This window comes from Diplotaxodon limnothrissa, linkage group LG16 (genome assembly GCF_057381915.1).
Source record: "Diplotaxodon limnothrissa isolate DT_005_m linkage group LG16, D_limnothrissa_male_GT1.1, whole genome shotgun sequence".
Lineage (NCBI taxonomy): Eukaryota > Metazoa > Chordata > Actinopteri > Cichliformes > Cichlidae > Diplotaxodon > Diplotaxodon limnothrissa.
Window position 1 is genome coordinate 14,348,025 of NC_140611.1, and position 19,276 is coordinate 14,367,300.

General features: G+C 44.8%; 1 protein-coding gene across 1 annotated transcript in view; it reads right to left on the bottom strand.

Annotated features, from left to right (window-relative positions):
* Positions 1-412: 412 nt before the first annotated feature.
* rftn2 (raftlin family member 2) overlaps positions 413-19,276 on the bottom strand; it is a 34,274-nt gene continuing 15,410 nt past the window's right edge. Inside the window, exons 2-9 of the mRNA XM_085374794.1 lie at positions 17,900-18,080; positions 15,645-15,753; positions 15,241-15,415; positions 7,745-7,963; positions 4,662-4,768; positions 3,357-3,460; positions 3,188-3,269; positions 413-2,280 (exon numbers count right to left, since the gene is read on the bottom strand). Coding sequence (XP_085230920.1) covers positions 2,095-2,280; positions 3,188-3,269; positions 3,357-3,460; positions 4,662-4,768; positions 7,745-7,963; positions 15,241-15,415; positions 15,645-15,753; positions 17,900-18,080 — 1,163 coding nt within the window. The 3' untranslated portion in view covers positions 413-2,094. The remainder of the gene's footprint in view (positions 2,281-3,187; positions 3,270-3,356; positions 3,461-4,661; positions 4,769-7,744; positions 7,964-15,240; positions 15,416-15,644; positions 15,754-17,899; positions 18,081-19,276) is intronic.

Here is a 19,276-nt window from a genome sequence, read left to right on the forward strand (position 1 = left end):
TACTATTCACACAACATGGCACCTGTTAGAAATTCATGTTTGTGGCATTTAACTCACATTTCTTGTATTTGTGCATCACAGACTGCAAACGACATCGATCGCTTCTATTTCAAAGCTCAGCTTTAGAAATGTTTTATATAAATGAGACAAATACACTTATCATCTAATATACTTATACACACACATGCACAACAGCAGAAAAAGAGCCCTCCATCCATTTAGGATGTGTGTAACACTGAATGTCTGGAAAGCAGCAGGAATATTAGCAGTACCTTTAAAATGAAGGAGGAAAAATAATACTTTTAAACACGATGAGCTGTATGAATGACTTCCAGAGTAATAGCTGAAAAAGCTGTAACATCTCAGAGAAATAGGCTTTTCTATACAAATATACTGTTTCAGGCACCTCGCTTTCATCATGTACTGGGGAGGTATATAGGTTAACTACATATCCATACGGTGGCTCAAGTAGTTCAGTGACTTTTCTCTTTTTGTGTGGTTACCTGGTGAAACTACAAAACAATTGTGAAACATCATATGTGACAATAGAAACAAAACTTCAGTGGAGAGCTAAATATCAGATAAATGTATTCCAAAACATGTAAACTGTGTGATGATCTCATCATCAGAACTTGGATGTAATGAGCTGTGGGTGTAGCTCTGACTCAGACCATGTGCTCACCGACTGTATGAGTCGTCCTCTCTGACACTTGGAGTGACCAAACTTTACAAAGCGGAGCGTTTTCATCAGTATGATCCAAAATACGTCACTGAACTGGTGTTTATAGAGGTCCAAGCAGGGGGCTGTTTCCTCATAGACTTGTATAGGACCTGCAACCTTTGGTATCACCCCCTGGTGGCCATTAGAAAGAGTGCAGGTTTAAGGCACTTGTGTGTCTGCTTCACTTTTCAGACAAAGAAGCCACGCCCACCATTTATACCTGGTATGTTTTCAGCACAGAGCCTTCATCACAGCGTAAGAGCTACACACTGAAGTGGTGCTCCAGTTGCCCTGTGTCACGCACACCAACATCCCTCACTCTCCTCACGTCACACACCTGACAGACACTTCCAGTTCACCTTTAAACTCCAAATGCTCCCATCTCCTCCTTTCACACGTCAGAGCTGCTGCCCTGCATCGCCACGTTTTAGCGCAACACCTCCACCACCCCGGCATCTTCCTCGAGGCTCCAGGAGTCTTCCTCGTCGATTTTTATGAGCAGCACATTAGCAAAGAGAGAAAAGAACTCCGAGTCCAGACGCTGAACTTCTGCTGCTTTTCTGACTGAAAGTCAGTTATACACACACGCCAGCAGAAAGCGCACACAGCTGGGGCTTTAAACCAGTTATGAAAGAACAAGTCAAATTTTTACTGATCGAGCTCCATCGTGTACGATATTAAACCTAATAGAGCCACTGACACCACACAGTGATCACACAGGACGATGGCAGCCGCACCGAGCAGCTACATCCACACACTTCAAGCTGAGGTCACCGGTCATATGTCAAAGTCTGGAATGTGCTACTTTCTTTTTCCTTCCACAGTTTCTGGAATACATTTATTACTGACAACTGATTACTTGACTGAAGGATGTTGTCTCACTGATATATAAATCTAAAGCTGACATTCATGAACTTTCTCAGGAAACATGGATTTTAGAGGGCTGAAGTAAGAACAAGTAGGCCCTTTTAACCCAAACTGCCTGTGACTTTTTCCTATTATGTTTAGTTATAGTTCCACATCACTTTTTGTACTCTTTCTAAATAACTATAAACTAAACTAGATTTCTTCCTGCTTCAGTATGTTTCTGAGCTGTGAAGGAGCATAACTCCAGACTGTAAGCAGAAAGCAGAGCCCCGCTCCTTCAAGTTCTCACAATAACATTAACATATTTCCTGTGCTTTATAATACTGGGAGCACCTGTTATTAGGCGTGCATCACTCTGCACATCTAAGTCCAACCGTTTTCTCGTTATGGCTTCGTTAACAACATTTTCAAAGTGCAGAGCTCCTCTACATTAAAGTCTCTGTCAGATGGTGAATAGTCTGAACCTTCCACAGTTCATATCTCTTTGCTTGGGTACTTCCACCTGCTTACATACAGGTGACCTCAGCTTTCCCCTCGTCCTGCTCAAAGCCACCTTCCTCCATGTGGGATAGGGAGCTGGGGTACCCTCCTCCGAACACTGGGAATCCCCCGATGCCTCCCGCAGGCAGAGCAAGGGTGTCTGGAGGGTCGGGGCTGCTGGCTGCCCGACTCACAGAGTGACTGGACACAGACTGGAGACAGAGAGGGACACCAGTCAGAACCCATAACAGACCATGAAATGACACAGATGGACTACGATTTAAAATAAAAATCTAAAGACAGATTTTCTTGAGGGCGGCTCTGCAGACTGGCGACTGGAATAAATAAAGCAGCTTCATGAAAACTACACCTGGAATAGTTTGCAGGTAACTGCTGTTTTGTTTTTCTGCCCTCCTACGAGTTTGCAGTACTACTGCAGTGAACTCCGAGTAGTACCGACTTTCTCCACCAGGGGGGACTTTAGCCACACAGAGGATATTCCTGCTTATCCAACAGAGCCATTTTTCATTCATCTTCATCGGGGTGATGCTGGTAATACAGGTCAGCTCTTTACTTCCACTAAACACTGCTGCTGTTCTCCAGTCACAACATTAAATAAAAGCAATGTATACTTTCTAAAGAAAACTAGCATGTTTAGAAGTGCTTTCTTGAAAATCCCAAAGAAAAAACTCTTCAGCTTAATGTGAGGAAGCTACGCTGAGAGGTGGAATTATGAAATGTTGGCATGGGTAAGGAAATTAAAGGGAAATTTGCATCCCTGCTGGCGTCTGAATTTACAACCTCCTCACACACACTGTAAACCAAACTGACTTTGGGAAAGCAGGAGCACAACACTGACATCGCTGAGTGCAGTGATGTCTATTCTAGCTCTGTTTCGGGTCTCCACCTGCACCTGAGAGACTTATTAGCAACTGAAGTTGCTTAACATCCCAACGTGTTCACCAGCTCGCCTCTTTCACTGCTGCACAAGGCTTTTGTAGGTCTATCCAACAGAGAACGCTGATGCCAGATGCAGATTAAAGACCATTTAAACATTTGCTTAACGTTCAGCTGCCTCATCATGTTTCTTGGCCACAGCGAATGTGGAAAAGGTCTCACCTGGTTCCTCGGCTGTCCGGCTGTCTCACCTCTGACCGGCCTCTGGAGGAATACAACATGCTTTGTGGCCAGATTCCCGTCACTGCACACATCAACGGGAGCATGGTCAGAAATGAAACTGAAAAACATGTTTCAGGAGAGAAAACATCTTCAAAGCATCTTCTTCTACCTGTCGTGCCGGATGATGGGTGTGGGCAGCACGCACGTGAGCAGCCAGCCAAACTCAGCCAGAGTGTGGAGGAGTGGCCCGTAATCTGTTTTCACATTGGAGTCCTGCAGGAGAGCAACGTGTCCAGATATAACAGAAGGGCTCAGAAAAAGCAACCTCTCTGGCTAAGAGCCAGCCGTGAGTCTCAGTAAACACCACTTCTGGCTTGATTCCATGTTAACATTTGATTATTTTAGAGCCGGTCATTAAGGGGAGCCTTTGAGAGCCGGTTGCTCCAAAGCACACCTGCTTTAGGGGGCCAGGATCTGGTCTCTCAGGAGTTCCTTGGAAATGCGATGTAGTTATGATGATTGGTCTATACTGAGGAATGAAAAGCTGGCAATGATATTGTTTAGAAATGCTGTGGGGGTTTTCTCTCTCCATGGAGACACTGATAAAGTGGACAGCTGAGCTCAGAGAGCTGTGAAAGAACGACTGGATTGTGCTTAGTAAACAAAGAGTGTTTGGGAGTATTTTAGAGCCAACAAACATGGAAGAAGCTGCACAATTCTTTGCCTCTAGTCACATCCTAAGTGTATAACACTTCACACTGGACCTCAGCTCTGCTCTAAGGTGTCATGTCAGGGTCCTCAACCAATAAGCACAGCAAAGGTCTCAAACCTGTGGCTCCTGAAACTATTTTATTTAACCAGTTACTAACCTATGGAATAAAAATGAAATCAGTGGAAGAAACTACAGAATTTAACAAAAGTTGATTTCAGTTTCCAGACCGGATTTGCTGTGATGCTTTTTCTTCACTTTCATGCCTAAATATGTTTTGTGGCTCTGTGCTTTGCTCTTAACCGATCCCTGGTGTAACTACACGGTGAGTTGTGCATTAATGGCATTATAAGTTTACCAAACGAATATTTGTAAAGACAGACAGCAAAAGTAACAACGTGGAATTATCGAGTCAGCCAATCCATCACTACAATGATTTCTATTGATTAGATAAATACTGTCATATGGTGTATAATGTGAGGAGGTATGAAGGTATAAAAAAACCCAGATGCCTCACCAGCCGACCAGCTTCAAACTCTTCAAACCGTCTATTTGACTTTCTAATTCTGTCCCAGGTGCTCACAATGTTAACCACACGTACACATACGGGTCATTTTTTTATCTCAAACTGTGTTAAAAGCTACTAATGTTCAAAAAGAACTTTTTTTTGTCTTGTTTAAGCCTCACAGTTTAACCTAAGCTTGCTCTTAAAGAGTGGATAAAACATCTCTGTTCCACAAACATCTCTCCAAAAATCTCACTGACCTCGATGACGGTCCACTGCTCGACAACAATTGTGTCATTGGCAGGAGGAGACGTGCTTCTCTCCTCGTACACGAACAATCCCTCCAGCGATCGAGGCACCGGCTCGCCTGAAACACACAAACAGTGGCAGTGACACAAACGTCTGTTTGGAAGACACACGGTCACGTTTTTGTGGTGAAAACAGAAAAATTCATCTTCATATTTTTGTGTGGCATGGTTCTTATTGATAAAGTCACAGTTGTGGAACTCAAACTGCTCAGAGGGCGCTGGATGACATTACGCAAGTCAGCTTTGTGAATCAAGTGGTCTAACTGTGCAGTTTCACAGCTAAAAAGAGCAAACAACTAAATGCTGCTATGAAAACGTACAGAACAACAATCAAACATTTACCAGATTCTTGACCTTGTCTGGCAGCACATACATGATTCACACCGCTGCAGCTAGCCAAGTTTCAGCTGCTGGGGAAATGAGAGCGTCGCTGGGTTGATAATGACCCAGTTATTAGAAATAGGTTGAGAGTTCCCACGTGTTCATGTGTGAGAGGACAGCAGCGCGGAGGGTTCGTGTTGTAGTCCGTCTGTACAAACCTCTCCATCACCCTGCACCATCAGCGAGCTGCCTAATGCTCCCCGATTCATTAGGAAGAAGGATAACAAACCCAAGTTATCTGATTCTATGCACGCAGTAAAACGACTTAAAATAAATTCATAAAAGACTAGAAAGTATGACTCGAGTTTGCACAAAATAAACTGTGGCCAAAATGAAACACATGAAAAACATATGCGATCCATTTCTATCTCATAAAAAACCCAAAAACCAAAGACTGACATAAACACAAAAAAGTCACTTCCTGTTTTGGCTCCTTTCTCCCACTGCATCTATATTTGGAGCAGTCTTCCCGACTTTGGCGACCTCGCTTCCTGTTCATCTGCAGAGCACAGCTCTGCAGCTTCACTTGGACTTATTCAAGGTTATTGGGAGGCTCGTTGTTCCAGCGTTTTGGACAACGGGGGGTAGAGCAGGTCATCTACTGATCGGAAGGTTGGTGGTTCGATCCTGTGCTCTTCCTAGTCTGCATAACCCCAAGTTGCTCTCCGATGCATCCATCGGAGTATGAATGTGTGTGAATGTGGTTAGTAAGCACTTAAAAGCATAGAAGAATGGATGCCTGTGGCATGTTGTACAGAAAGCTTTGAGTACTCTGGGAGAGCAGAAAAGCTCTATACAAGAATCAGTCCACTTACAACGTGACACAGGTGGCTTTAGATCAGTGTGACACATTTCAAACTTGTTTTAGTCTTTTTAACATTTTTTTGACAACTCTGGTTTCATTTGTGGATTTCAAGCTGACGTCAGACTAGTTAAACATTTGGAACAGGTTCTGACTTTGGGCCCATTTTACAGTGTTGTTGGGCTGGACGTTAGAATCACAATCGTGTTTATTGGCCATGCAAACGCGCAGACACATACAAGTTACGTTAGATGGTGACTCTCAAGCACAGCAATGTCAATCACAACAATAAGTACACAACACACACACACACACACGTGTGTGTGTATTGTGTATACATACACAAAGCTGTGTAAAGTTTAAGATTGGGTCTGAACTTGGTTTTGGACCATCTTATAACTTGTATTGGGCTGTGATGTTAAACAAATTGCTACACTTGTTTTGGACAAGGATGTGGAATGTTTTTATACCTAATCTTTGACTTGGTTTAGACTTGGATTGGCTTCTAGCTGTGGCTCTGGTTTGGGGTAGGGCTGGGCGATTTGACCCAAAATTCATATCTCGATATTTTTTAGCTGGGTGGCGATATAAGATATATATCTCGATATTTTTTTAAAGCCATAAGTTAAGAACAAAAAGAGTTCTTAGTCACACTGTGTCCCAGATGTCACACAGGCATTTTTATTTACATACAGCATAGATTTACATGAAGAAATTACTCAAAAATAAATTATCAGCATTTATTAAACAATCATGCTCCATAAATAAAAGAAAACGATGTTGTTTTTGTGCATAACAAAAAGCTCATAATTGTGCAGTCAAAATGTAAACTAACAGACGCTGAGCATAATAACAAAGACAGATTTCACAGCTGCTCTGTTCCCAACTTCTACTGCATGACTGACAGCCTTGAGTTTGAAATCCTCTTTGTAACCATGTCTCCGAACATGTGCCATTTATGGCCCTTATACACACACAATACGGTAATATTACGTCGAAGCACAGTACGTATCACTCCGCGAGGCTCCAGACTACAGTAGCCGCAATGCTCCGACAATCCATCAAGCGCTGCAGCTCCGTAGCTTACCAAAGTCGTAAAACATTTTTGACAGATTGCCGTCACCTAAAATCGGTTCGCGGTCAGTAAGCACAACCAGAATTCATACATAAGGTGCGCTGTCGATTTTTGAGAAAATGAAAGGATTTTAGGCCGTGCAGCCCCTGTGGGCTGCATGTCGTTAGCGTGGTTAGCTCGCTAACACGTTGACGCCGTCCAGCCCCACAACTCGCTAACGGAGATTTGCCGTGTCCATCTGGTCGCTGCCTGCAGGTGAAGCTATGGGCGAGGGGGAGTTGTATTCAGTGAAGGAGAGGCGAGGCCGAGTAACGTTGCGTAGAGACAAAAGTGGACGAAAGAGAGGCAAACTTGTGGCTCCACAAGTATAATTATAACGTAACATAGACTATATCAAGGATATTGTCACATCTTATATCTTGTATGAAAATATATCGATATTTTTTAAAAACTCGGTATATCGCCCAGCCCTAGTTTGGGGCATAGTAGAATGGTTTGAAACTTGGTTTTGAACCTGACTTTTGGCTTGTTTCAAACTTGGCTTTGGTCTGGATGAGATTTTGCAATGACTTTGAAAGTTGGTGTTGGTTCTGAATCTGAATGGGTTTTAGACCATTTTCAAACTGTTTGAACAATACCTGTTGTCACCGGACAGCTGAGGTTTCTTCAGTCTTTTAGTTTTGGAATCATGACTAATGTTTTTAAGTGCTCAAGCCTGCAGAGGACAAACATACATGCACCGCTCCGTGCTTGTTTAACATCCACCATCAGACCAACCTTTAGGTGTGTCCCAGTAAACAAAGGAGTCTACCAGAGACCAGCCTTTGCGATAGTAGGCGGCAGTCAGCTCCAACCAATCAGCCTCCAGAGCACTGACCACGTGGCCTTTCCTGGAAACACGCATGGAGAGTGCCCCCTGGTGGTACTGACAGCCCAGAGAGTCCAGAGGAGCACAGCCAGGAGCCCATGAGTGGAAGAAGACCAGCAACCTCAAATCTGGAAGGAGAAGGAGCAAAAGTATGACTCATTTTACCATTTTTCTTAAAAAAATAACATAAAATACAAGGTTCAAGGGTGAAATCTTCTCGACCATTTGACAGTCTAACACATAACACCATTATTGTCACCATGGATGTGAACCTGAGGTCACACAACCAGTCAGAAAGTCCCCACATGAATATTGTTCTGGCTCCTTAAGAGTCACCACTCATGTTATGTAGTGTTATACAAGTTCATGCGATCTTTATTCGTTTCTGGCACACTGTTCATTTTATTTTGACATTCTACCGGAAGTGCTACTTCTCATTACTTCCTGTCTAACGGGAGAAGGACAGTTTGCTACTCCTGTGCCTGCCTATGCTACCTCTTAAGCCAGCACAGTCTGTAAGTTGGCAGTATTGTTGTGTTTTATGTTAGCACTAACTGCCGTGTGTTGTTTGTGATATTTTGAGAAAGCAAATTGACTCAATGATGTGCTTTATTAGTCATTAGCCTAAACGCTAATTAGCGCTAGCTAACCGCTAACGTTAGCTTGTTAGCTTGTTTCGTTCTGCTTTGCTTTGCATAGTAACAGGTCATAGCATCTTCTAATTGTAAGAATGTTTGCTTATATTAGCTCACATGGGATATTTTGTGTTTGTTTACAGTTTTACCATTCATCCATTCATGTATTTCGACAAAGCCATGCTATGCATCCAATCAAATAAATCCACCAGAAAGGAACAACGGTGTGGTTTTTCTACATGGGATGATGGTTGTCTGTCTGCCTAGTTAAGTGCGAGGGCAGAACAGTAAAAAGACTGGCGAAACGGCTACTTCAGGAGGCAGTCTTCCAGACATCTGACCCAGACGCCACTATGCTGTCAGCAGAGGAGGAGCAGCTGGAGGTACGGTCCACCTGCTCTGGATCTACATCCAGATCCCGCAGCTCACTCGCCAAAGCAGCAGTCGAAGCACGGGCAAAGGCCGAAGCAGCACGCGCCAGAGCAGAGTTTACACGACGGGAGATTGAGGTGAAAATGAGGCAAGCAGAGTTAAGTGCTACATTAGAAGCACTAAAAGAAGAAAAGGAAGCAGAAGCTGCGCTCGCTGAAGCCAATGTATTTGAAGCAGCAATAGCAGAGGAGCTTCCAGCTTCAACCCAGTCATACAGACTACAGAGTTATCTTGGATATTCTTCACCAGAGCATCGCAGAGAAGACTTGCCGGACCCCAAACACTTTACGCCGATAAAACAATGTGACATCAGTCCAATCCCCGATCCAGCCACTTCACCTCAATATGTCCCACAGGTAAATCAACAGGACATCAAATATGAGATTGGCAGCCATCTGACACCAGCTGCTGATACCCAAGAAAAATGTGGCCAAAGGTATGTAAGTACCACACCGCAACCTATGAGCTTTTCCCCTTACACTCCACCTTTCCAGCCAACGCAAATCAACAACGGGAACAGTGACTTTGCTAATCTCGCTAAGTTTCTGGCAAAAAGAGAATTGGTGGCAGACGGTCTGACAAAGTTTACGGACAGAGCAGAGGACTACTGGGCATGGAGAGCTTCTTTCTGTAACGCTATTGAAGGGTTAAGCTTAAAGCCTAGCGAACAGTTAGATTTGCTCACCCGGTGGCTTGGAGAAGAGTCGTCTAAGCATGCCAAACGTATACGCTCTGTCCATCTCAACAATCCAGCAGAGGGCCTACGTCGAGTTTGGACACGGCTACAAGAATGTTATGGCACCCCAGAGGCTATTGAGAAGTCGCTCCTTGACAGACTTGAACGCTTTCCTAGAGTGTCAAACAAAGACCCCCAGAATCTCAGAGAACTTGGCGACCTACTTTCTGAAATTGATGCAGCCAAATCAGACGGCTCTTTACCTGGGCTAGTGTATTTGGACACATCACGTGGCATTGCCCCGATAGTTGATAAGTTGCCAACAAATCTTCAAGACAGGTGGATGTCAGAGGGGACTAAATACAAGCAGAGACATGATGTATATTTCCCTCCATTCTCATTCTTCTGTTGCTTCATACAAGATGAAGCGAAAATGAGAAACGACCCCAGTTTTAAGTCTACTGTATCAGGTCCCACATCCTATCCAACAACTCACGACAACCACTATACAAGATTTGCCAAGTCAAGACCGCCTGTTGCCATCCACAAAACAGAGGTAAACAAAACTCACAAACCAAACTTAGGCAGCACGAGTGAGTTCACAAACAAACTGTGTCCCATCCACAAGAAACCGCACCCGTTAAAGAAGTGTAGAGGTTTCAGGGAAAAGACACTAGATGAGCGTAAGGCATACCTCAGGGAACACAACATCTGTTTTAGGTGCTGCAATTCCTCAGCTCACCAAGCTAAAGACTGTAAGGAAGAGATTACTTGCCTAGAGTGCAACAGCAACAAACACGTTGCAGCGCTGCATGCAGGTCCAGCTCCATGGACACAAAACACAAAAGCTCAAAACATTGCCCCAGACCAGGACAGGGAGGAGCATGGCGGGGAGAGTAGCCTAGACTTGGAGACTAGCTCAGCATGCACTCAAGTTTGTGGGGACTTAGGTGGGGGGCGTTCCTGCTCCAAAATATGTCAAGCCTACATTTATCCAAAGGGGCATCCAGACAAAAAGGTCAAGGTTTACGCTATCATAGATGACCAGAGCAATAGGTCATTAGCGAAGTCAAATCTTTTCGACACCTTTGGCATCCCAATGAGCAACCTAGCGCCATACACACTTAAGACATGTACAGGGGTTTCCACTACAAATGGCCGCTTAGCTGAGAACCTCTTTATACAGTCTGTTGATGGCCAGTTCAGCTCTCCTCTGCCTTCTTTGCTCGAGTGTGACTCACTCCCAGACAACAAGAATGAAATACCAACGCAAGAGATTGCCCTAGCCCATCAACACCTCAAACACCTAGCAGATCATATGCAGCCCCTAGACCCTGAGGCTGACATTATGTTGCTGTTAGGCCGAGACATAATACAAGTACACAAAGTGTATGAACGAGTGAATGGACCAGTCAATGCTCCATTTGCCCAGAGACTTGCACTTGGGTGGGTTATTGTAGGTGATGTATGCCTAGGAGGAGCCCATAAGCCAGCCATCATAGGCACATACAGAACGAGTGTTCTAGAGAACGGGCGTCCAAGTCTCCTAACACCCTGTCAAAACAGCTTTCATGTCAAAGAGCAGTCACACAACAAATCCTGGAACACTCACAGTTCATGTCAAATAGGGAAACACATATTCCAGCAAAGTGAAAAGGACGAAGAGCTAGCCCCTTCCTTTGAGGACCAAGCCTTTCTGGAAATTATGGAAAGAGACTTTTACCAAGACGATGCAAATAGCTGGACAGCTCCACTTCCTTTCCGTACACCGAGAACCCACCTCCCAAACAACAGAAACCAAGCACTCAGCCGCTTAGAGTCGTTGCGCCGCACATTAAATAAACGCCCTGAGATGGAGAGACATTTTATGGATTTTATGCAGGGGTTGTTTGACAGGGATCACGCCGAACCAGCACCAGCTCTCGAAGAAGGAGAAGAATGCTGGTATCTGCCCTTCTTTGGCGTTTATCACCCGCAGAAGCCCGGGAACATCAGGGTGGTATTTGACTCAAGTGCTAAGTTTCAGGGAGTGTCCTTAAATGATGTGCTGCTCAAAGGTCCAAATATGAATAACAGTCTGATTGGGGTGCTCATCCGTTTCAGAGAAGAAACGGTGGCTGTCACAGCGGACATACAACAAATGTTCCACTGCTTTCAGGTGCGAGAAGACCACAGGAACTTCCTCCGGTTCCTTTGGTACCGCAACAATGACCCAAGAGAGCCAGTTGTCGAGTACAGAATGAAAGTGCACGTGTTCGGCAACAGCCCCTCTCCAGCGGTGGCAATTTTCGGTCTGAGAAAGGCAGCACACCTGTTCGACACACAGCACTATTCTGAGGCCAAACAGTTTGTTCAAAGACATTTCTATGTCGGCGATGGACTCAAATCCCTCCCTACTGAGTCAGAGGCAATTAAGCTCCTCAAAGACACACAGGAGCTGCTCGCTGCATCCAACCTGAGGCTCCACAAAATAGCTTCAAACAGCCCAAATGTCATGAAAGCATTCTCTACTGTAGACTTGGCAAGCGGGCTCAAGGACATAGATTTCAACACAGAGTTTCCTCCAATGCAGAGAAGCTTAGGAGTATGTTGGGACATTGAAGGCGACACCTTCACATTCAGAGTCTCTCAAGCCGAAAAGCCTTACACGAAAAGAGGTGTTCTGTCCACTATCAACAGCCTTTTTGACCCGCTGGGGTTTGCAGTGCCAGTGAGCATCAAGGGGAGGGCACTGTTGCGGGAGCTGACAAAAGAGACTTGTGGGTGGGATGAGACTCTTCCAGAGGGCATGTTTAAGGAGTGGTCAGAATGGAAGAATGCTCTCAAACAACTCGAGCAAATCCGTATCCCAAGGCCATACTGCTCCTTCTCCTTTCTTGGTGCGAAGCACAGAGAAATCTGTGTCTTCTGTGATGCATCAACCCAGGCTATTGCAGCCGTGGCTTACCTGAAGTTAACGAACAAAAATGGTGAGACAGAGTTTGCGTTCATATTCGGGAAAGCCAAACTTGCCCCCAAGCCCGATCTTACCATTCCCAGGCTCGAGCTGTGTGCATCGGTGTTAGCGGTGGAAGTTGGGGAACTAATCAGAGATGAAATGGACATTCAGATTAGTAACATGCGCTTCTTCTCCGACAGCAAAGTCGTTCTTGGCTATATCTACAATGAGGCAAGAAGATTTCACGTTTTCGTGAACAACCGGGTGCAACGCATCAGACGAGCAACAGTACCAACTCAGTGGGGCTATGTACCCTCGGTGCACAACCCGGCCGATCACGGATCCAGATCTCTACCTGCCGAAAAACTGTTGTCCAGCACATGGTTGAAAGGGCCGGAGTTTCCCTTAAAGCCCTTACAGAGCAACTCATCAGGTACATTCCAACTTCAAAACCCCGACTCAGACATTGAAGTTCGTCCCTTGATCACTGCCACCATTCAAACATCATACCCCTGTTTAAAGACTGCAAACTTAGAATCTTTCTCCAGCTGGCAGTCCCTTACCAGGGCAGTTGCACGTTTGGCACACATTGCACGCACCTTTAAGGTAAAGCAATCAGGCGGACAATGTAAGGGATGGCATATATGTCATGAACTCACTACCTCAGATTTTGAGCAAGCAAGAGAGACGGTTATAAAAGCAGTCCAACAAGAAAGCTTCCCAGAGGAGCTCAAACAAATAGAGTCAAGGAAGGACATCCCAAAGAAAAGCCCTCTCTTAAAGCTTTCTCCCTACCTTGACAAATCAGGCCTCCTGAGGCTTGGCGGACGCCTTCTTCATTCTGACCTTGAGTCCGCAGAAAAACACCCCTTGATTATGCCGCACAAACACCATGTAACTAACCTGTTAGTCCGCTATTACCATGAAAGGGTCAGGCACCAGGGGCGTCATCTTACAGAGGGTGCTTTAAGATCCGCAGGTTACTGGGTCTTAGGAGGTAAACGCCAGATCAGCAGCCTCATTTACTCATGCGTAGTTTGTCGCAAGCTAAGGGGAGTAACACAGTTCCAAAAAATGTCAGATCTTCCTGCAGAACGCCTTAGTGCTGAGCCTCCATTCTCTTACGTAGGCATAGATGTGTTCGGGCCATGGTCTGTTGCCTCTCGTCGTACTCGGGGCGGACTTGCCAGCAGCAAACGATGGGCAGTGATGTTCACCTGCATGAGCACAAGGGCAGTTCACCTTGAGATCATAGAGGGGATGGACACGTCTAGCTTCATTAACGCTCTCCGCAGGTTCTTTTCAGTCAGAGGACCTGCAAAGCAATTGAGATCGGATTGTGGAACTAACTTCACAGGAGCCTCCAGGGAGCTAGGGTTTGACAAAAGGATTCCTTGTGACCCACGTGTTAAATCCTTCCTAAATAATCATGGATGTAGTTGGGTCTTCAACCCTCCCTACTCTTCTCACATGGGGGGCAGTTGGGAGCGGATGATAGGAGTGGCACGTAAGATATTAGACTCCCAGCTCGCTCAACTTGGTTCCAGGCCCCTCACGCACGACGTCCTGATCACCTTCATGGCAGAGGTGGCCGCCATCATCAACGCACGGCCGCTGGTTCCAGTGTCAAGTGATCCCGATGTTCCGTGCATCCTTACTCCCGCCACACTCCTCACGCAAAAAGTTGGTGCACCTCCAACACCCTTAGGTGACTTCGGGGAGAAGGACCTCTACAGGCAACAGTGGAAAAGAGTTCAGAGTCTGGCCAACTCTTTCTGGCATCGCTGGCGTAAGGAGTACTTATCAACACTGCAATGCCGCCGCAAGTGGCATTCCACCAGACCAAACCTGCAGCAGGGGGATGTGGTCCTCCTGAAAGAGCCTCTCGTGAAGAGAAATCAGTGGCCCATGGGGGTGATTGCAAAGGTTCATCCTAGTAGTGACGGACTTGTCAGGAAGGTAGAAGTCAAGGTGGTGAAAGATGGTAAAGACAAAGTTTACTTTAGGCCAGTCACAGACGTTGTTCTTCTTGTATCAGCTGCTGTGCAACAAGTTTAGTTTGGGTACAAGTGTGACATCTTACCGATGTCAGGCGGGGAGTGTTCTGGCTCCTTAAGAGTCACCACTCATGTTATGTAGTGTTATACAAGTTCATGCGATCTTTATTCGTTTCTGGCACACTGTTCATTTTATTTTGACATTCTACCGGAAGTGCTACTTCTCATTACTTCCTGTCTAACGGGAGAAGGACAGTTTGCTACTCCTGTGCCTGCCTATGCTACCTCTTAAGCCAGCACAGTCTGTAAGTTGGCAGTATTGTTGTGTTTTATGTTAGCACTAACTGCCGTGTGTTGTTTGTGATATTTTGAGAAAGCAAATTGACTCAATGATGTGCTTTATTAGTCATTAGCCTAAACGCTAATTAGCGCTAGCTAACCGCTAACGTTAGCTTGTTAGCTTGTTTCGTTCTGCTTTGCTTTGCATAGTAACAGGTCATAGCATCTTCTAATTGTAAGAATGTTTGCTTATATTAGCTCACATGGGATATTTTGTGTTTGTTTACAGTTTTACCATTCATCCATTCATGTATTTCGACAAAGCCATGCTATGCATCCAATCAAATAAATCCACCAGAAAGGAACAACGGTGTGGTTTTTCTACATGGGATGATGGTTGTCTGTCTGCCTAGTTAAGTGCGAGGGCAGAACAAATATCTTGTCTTACCGGGACTGTAGGTGTTGTCATCCAGCTCTCTGTCTCCAGGCAGTGTTTCAGGAGGTGTACGTGGAGGCGAGCGACAGGCCCTCTTTGGACTGTGCACCCGGCCATTGGTGATCCCACTCACCTGCTGGAGGACGGAGCCAATGAATCGAACCCCTCCCCGTGCACTGCTGTTCACCTACAGCAAAGATAAATACAGATTAAGAAGTTTAGATGAGGTGAATGCATTTTCCAACATTGCTTTCAAACATTTTTCAGCCATTAAAAGTATTTATTTATTGCTTTTATCATACATTGACCACTCATTTATCTTGAATCCATTGAGGATGTCTTGATCGTAACATATATACTAAAAATCCCTTCTTTGATACTTTGATCTGACTAATGCACCGGTAAAGATGGCTGACCCTATCGATGAGTGCTCTGACAGTGTCAGCCGTCAGCGAGTCTCCAGGTAAAGGCCACTCCTCCACCCTCAGCACCGGCACGCTGTGATACATGGATGCTGTCTGCTTACTGAAATCACATAACAAAGATAAGTGTTAGACCCCAGGGAGACTTGTTCAGCAGAGTCCAGCTGTCACAGAGCTGCAGACACAAACAAATAAATCATTTACATGCTCAGCAGGCTGCTGCTACTGTAGTGATAAGAGTACGCACAGACCGTTGTAGCACCGTTTCAACATGAAGGTAAACGTTTCACTTTGTTCTCATCAGTATGAGGAGACAGCGACTCGATACGAGCATAACACCACAGTCTGCAGGAAAAAATCCCCCCACACAACTAACAGAAAAAAACAACACAACGCTCCACAAACCTATGTATTTTTCGGACCATAAGGCACATTAAGTGAAACAAAGCAGTCAGATAAGTCAAACTTTACTCAACTCATTCTTCTTGCTTCCTCCACTTCCGTACCATTGATTCATTAATGTTGAATTCTCTCCAGCTGCTCTATTCCCATGTTGTTGCAGTATATTAATGACTAACCTCGTATTGTGGATGGATTATCTCAGTTGTTCTCGAGTGGAAAAAAGTTAGCGTTCATCCTCCAGCTTCACTGTGCTAATGTTATGCTAACATAGCTTTGTCGCTACGATCACGTAGCACATCCTTATATACCAGCTAGCCCAACTTCAGTAACGGACTAAAACATTTTTGACAGATTTTTGAGCATCGTGTACCACATAAAATCGGTTCGAGGTCAGTAAGCACAACCAGAATTCATACATAGGTGCACCGGATTATAAAGCGCACTGTCAATTTTTGACAAAATTAAAGGATTTTAAGTGTGTCTTATAGTGCGGAAAACACGGCAATACAGTGGTCCCTCGCTATAATGTGGTTCACCTTTTGCGGCCTCACTGATTCGCAGATTTTTTTGGTGCAATTTTGCATTTTGTTTTTTGTTTTGTTTTGTTTTACAGCACATTGTGTTCTGTGTCCCGATCAGCTGTAGACCATTGTCAATTAACCTCGTGCTGTGTCTCCTGTACAGTACAGAATGCGTTCAGCTTGTCAAATTTACATAAATCTTAGATCGCTACAGTGTGACTCTGAAGTGCTGCACTTTTTAAGTTTTCTCTCCAACAAACAACAATGTCGATGAAGCGTTTTGCACTGTCAAAGGCTCCTGCGGTAGCACCTAAAAGGCAGAAGAAGATGCTAACCATTGCACATAAACTGGGACTTCTGGACATGCCAAAGGAAGGTAGAAGTTACCATTCTACTTGCTTCCTCAACTTCCGTACCATTGATTCATTAATGTTGAATTCTCTGGCAGCTGCTGTATTCCCATGTTGTGGACCTGAAAACAGGGTTTGATCTTTGGTTTCATTCTATAATACTGGACTTATTTTTCTACGAAGGTTTGAACTTTGAGAGTGTTTAAACAAGAGAGAAAAGTGTGAAAATGTTCGTGCCTCGTATTGGTTGATTTGTGCAACTTTACCGTCATGTTGCTAATAATCATGTTTATTTCCTCTGTGGTTGATTTTAGTCTCCTGGTATTTAGTCTGTTCGTGGTTGTTTTGTGTTGCTGGTAATCATTTTTAGACTCTTCTGGTTAGTTTGGCTTCCTTGGTGGCTGTTTTATGTTTCTCGGTTTCATGTTTAGTTTCTTTGTAGTTTTTTTCCGAATGGTAGTCGTGTTTAGTCTTGGAGGTTTTATTTCTCTTTGTAGTCAAGTCATGTTTATTCTGTTTGCGGTTGTTTCAGCTGTGTATGGTGATTCTGGGTCCCTTTGCGACTGTTGTGTGGGTATTGTGGTTTTGACCTTCCTGGCAGTGGGTTTTATATCTCTTTGTGGTGGTTTTGTCGCCCCCTTGGGTCCCTCAGCAGAGCCCAGTAGGCTTGAGAGATCAGACATACTCCATCCTCATTGGCTGCTGAGAGATCCCTGTTGTCAGGTGAATTTTAGCCAACAGAAACTGAACAGTAGTCAAACCAAAACACCGTCTCCTCTCTCTGCTAGCACGCAAGTCAGACCTCCTATCAGCAATCTGCATTAAATATGCAGCTGACTTCATTTATCTTTCATATACCTACTAGACAACATCATGGCAAAAGCTTTCTTTGACCATGACATACAAGAAAAAAAAAAAATCAATAATAGGCCAGTTTTAAGATAAATTTGATGACGTTGGACTAGGACTGGCGTACCTGGGTCTAGGACGGGCCAGGATGGCGCGGTAGAGCAGGCTGAAGGGAAGCGAGCGAGTCCGACCCACAGACAGGATGATGGGGTGAAGTGCAGCCAAGAGGTAGCCTTGGGTGTAGTATGGCTGTAGGGCCTGAGGCAACTCAGACAGCGAGGACACATACTGGACTGTCGGACGGCTACCTGCACACACAGACATCATCTGCTCAGTTTTCAAACCTGCGCTCAGAGTTGAATGACACATCCGAAGACTTTGACACACAAACCATTTATTGATTATTCATAAATCAATCCAACTTTTATGACGTCTGAAAATGACATGTGACCACCGGCTCCATCAATCACCTTCCATGATCTACCATCAAATAAACACCTTTCCCCTTACGACTCTAAAGCCTTAAGGGGAAGAGATCCTTTCTGTTTTCATTTTATCCATTTGTGAGCCATCAGAGGTGTGAAGTGAGCAGAGAGAGCTGGAGAGTTTGTGAATGGCGGAGTCTTGTGCCATTTTTCCTAAAGTCCTGGCTGGAAATCCATGCGGCTATCACCATACTTCCTGTGTCCACAAAGAGCAACTGTTCAGAGGGGTTTGGCTACACGCCGTTTGTGCGCACACACACACACACACACACACACACACACACACACACACACACACACTGCATTCCAAGACTTTAAAGAACAATTTGCACATTTTGGACAAAGGATGATTAAAAACAAGGAAAGAAAAAGGACACAAATGATAAAGAGCAAGAGCCTTCAGAGCCTTACTCCTGTTTATACAGTCACATTGTGGAGATTCATTGTTTGTTCTGACAAAACTTCCACTAATTGAGCTTGACTGAGGGTTAGGGCATGTCAGCATCAACACAGCTTTGTGTGTTCTTCTCATTATTCTGTGTACAACTCGTGTTGTGGGTGGGTACTGATGTTTAGGTAGAAAATTAATGTGGTTACAGTCTCCTGATGTCAACTCATCTTGTGTGTAACAGTATTACTAATCTTGCGAGATACAAGTTTACACAAACAATGTGGGGAATTCCCGTCTCCCTTACTGGGACAAACTCTGGATAAGACTTAAATTTAGGGAACAGAGTGAAAGACTGTACAGCAGCCTGTGAAGCGATGAAAACAAGACTGTGTGTGTGTGTGTGTGTGTGTGTGTGTGTGTGTGTGTGTGTGTGTGTGTGTGTGTGTGTGTAAAAGATGGCAAAAAAAGCATTCACCCCACATTCTCGTGAACAAACACCCAAGAGACCTGGGAGACCAGCATGCAGCTGACATCACTGCAGCCTCTGAATGAGCTGTCTGGCTGGCTCCCTTCATGAGAATGAAGACCACCAGAACCTCAATAAAACCAGTAAACACCAGGGTCGGGC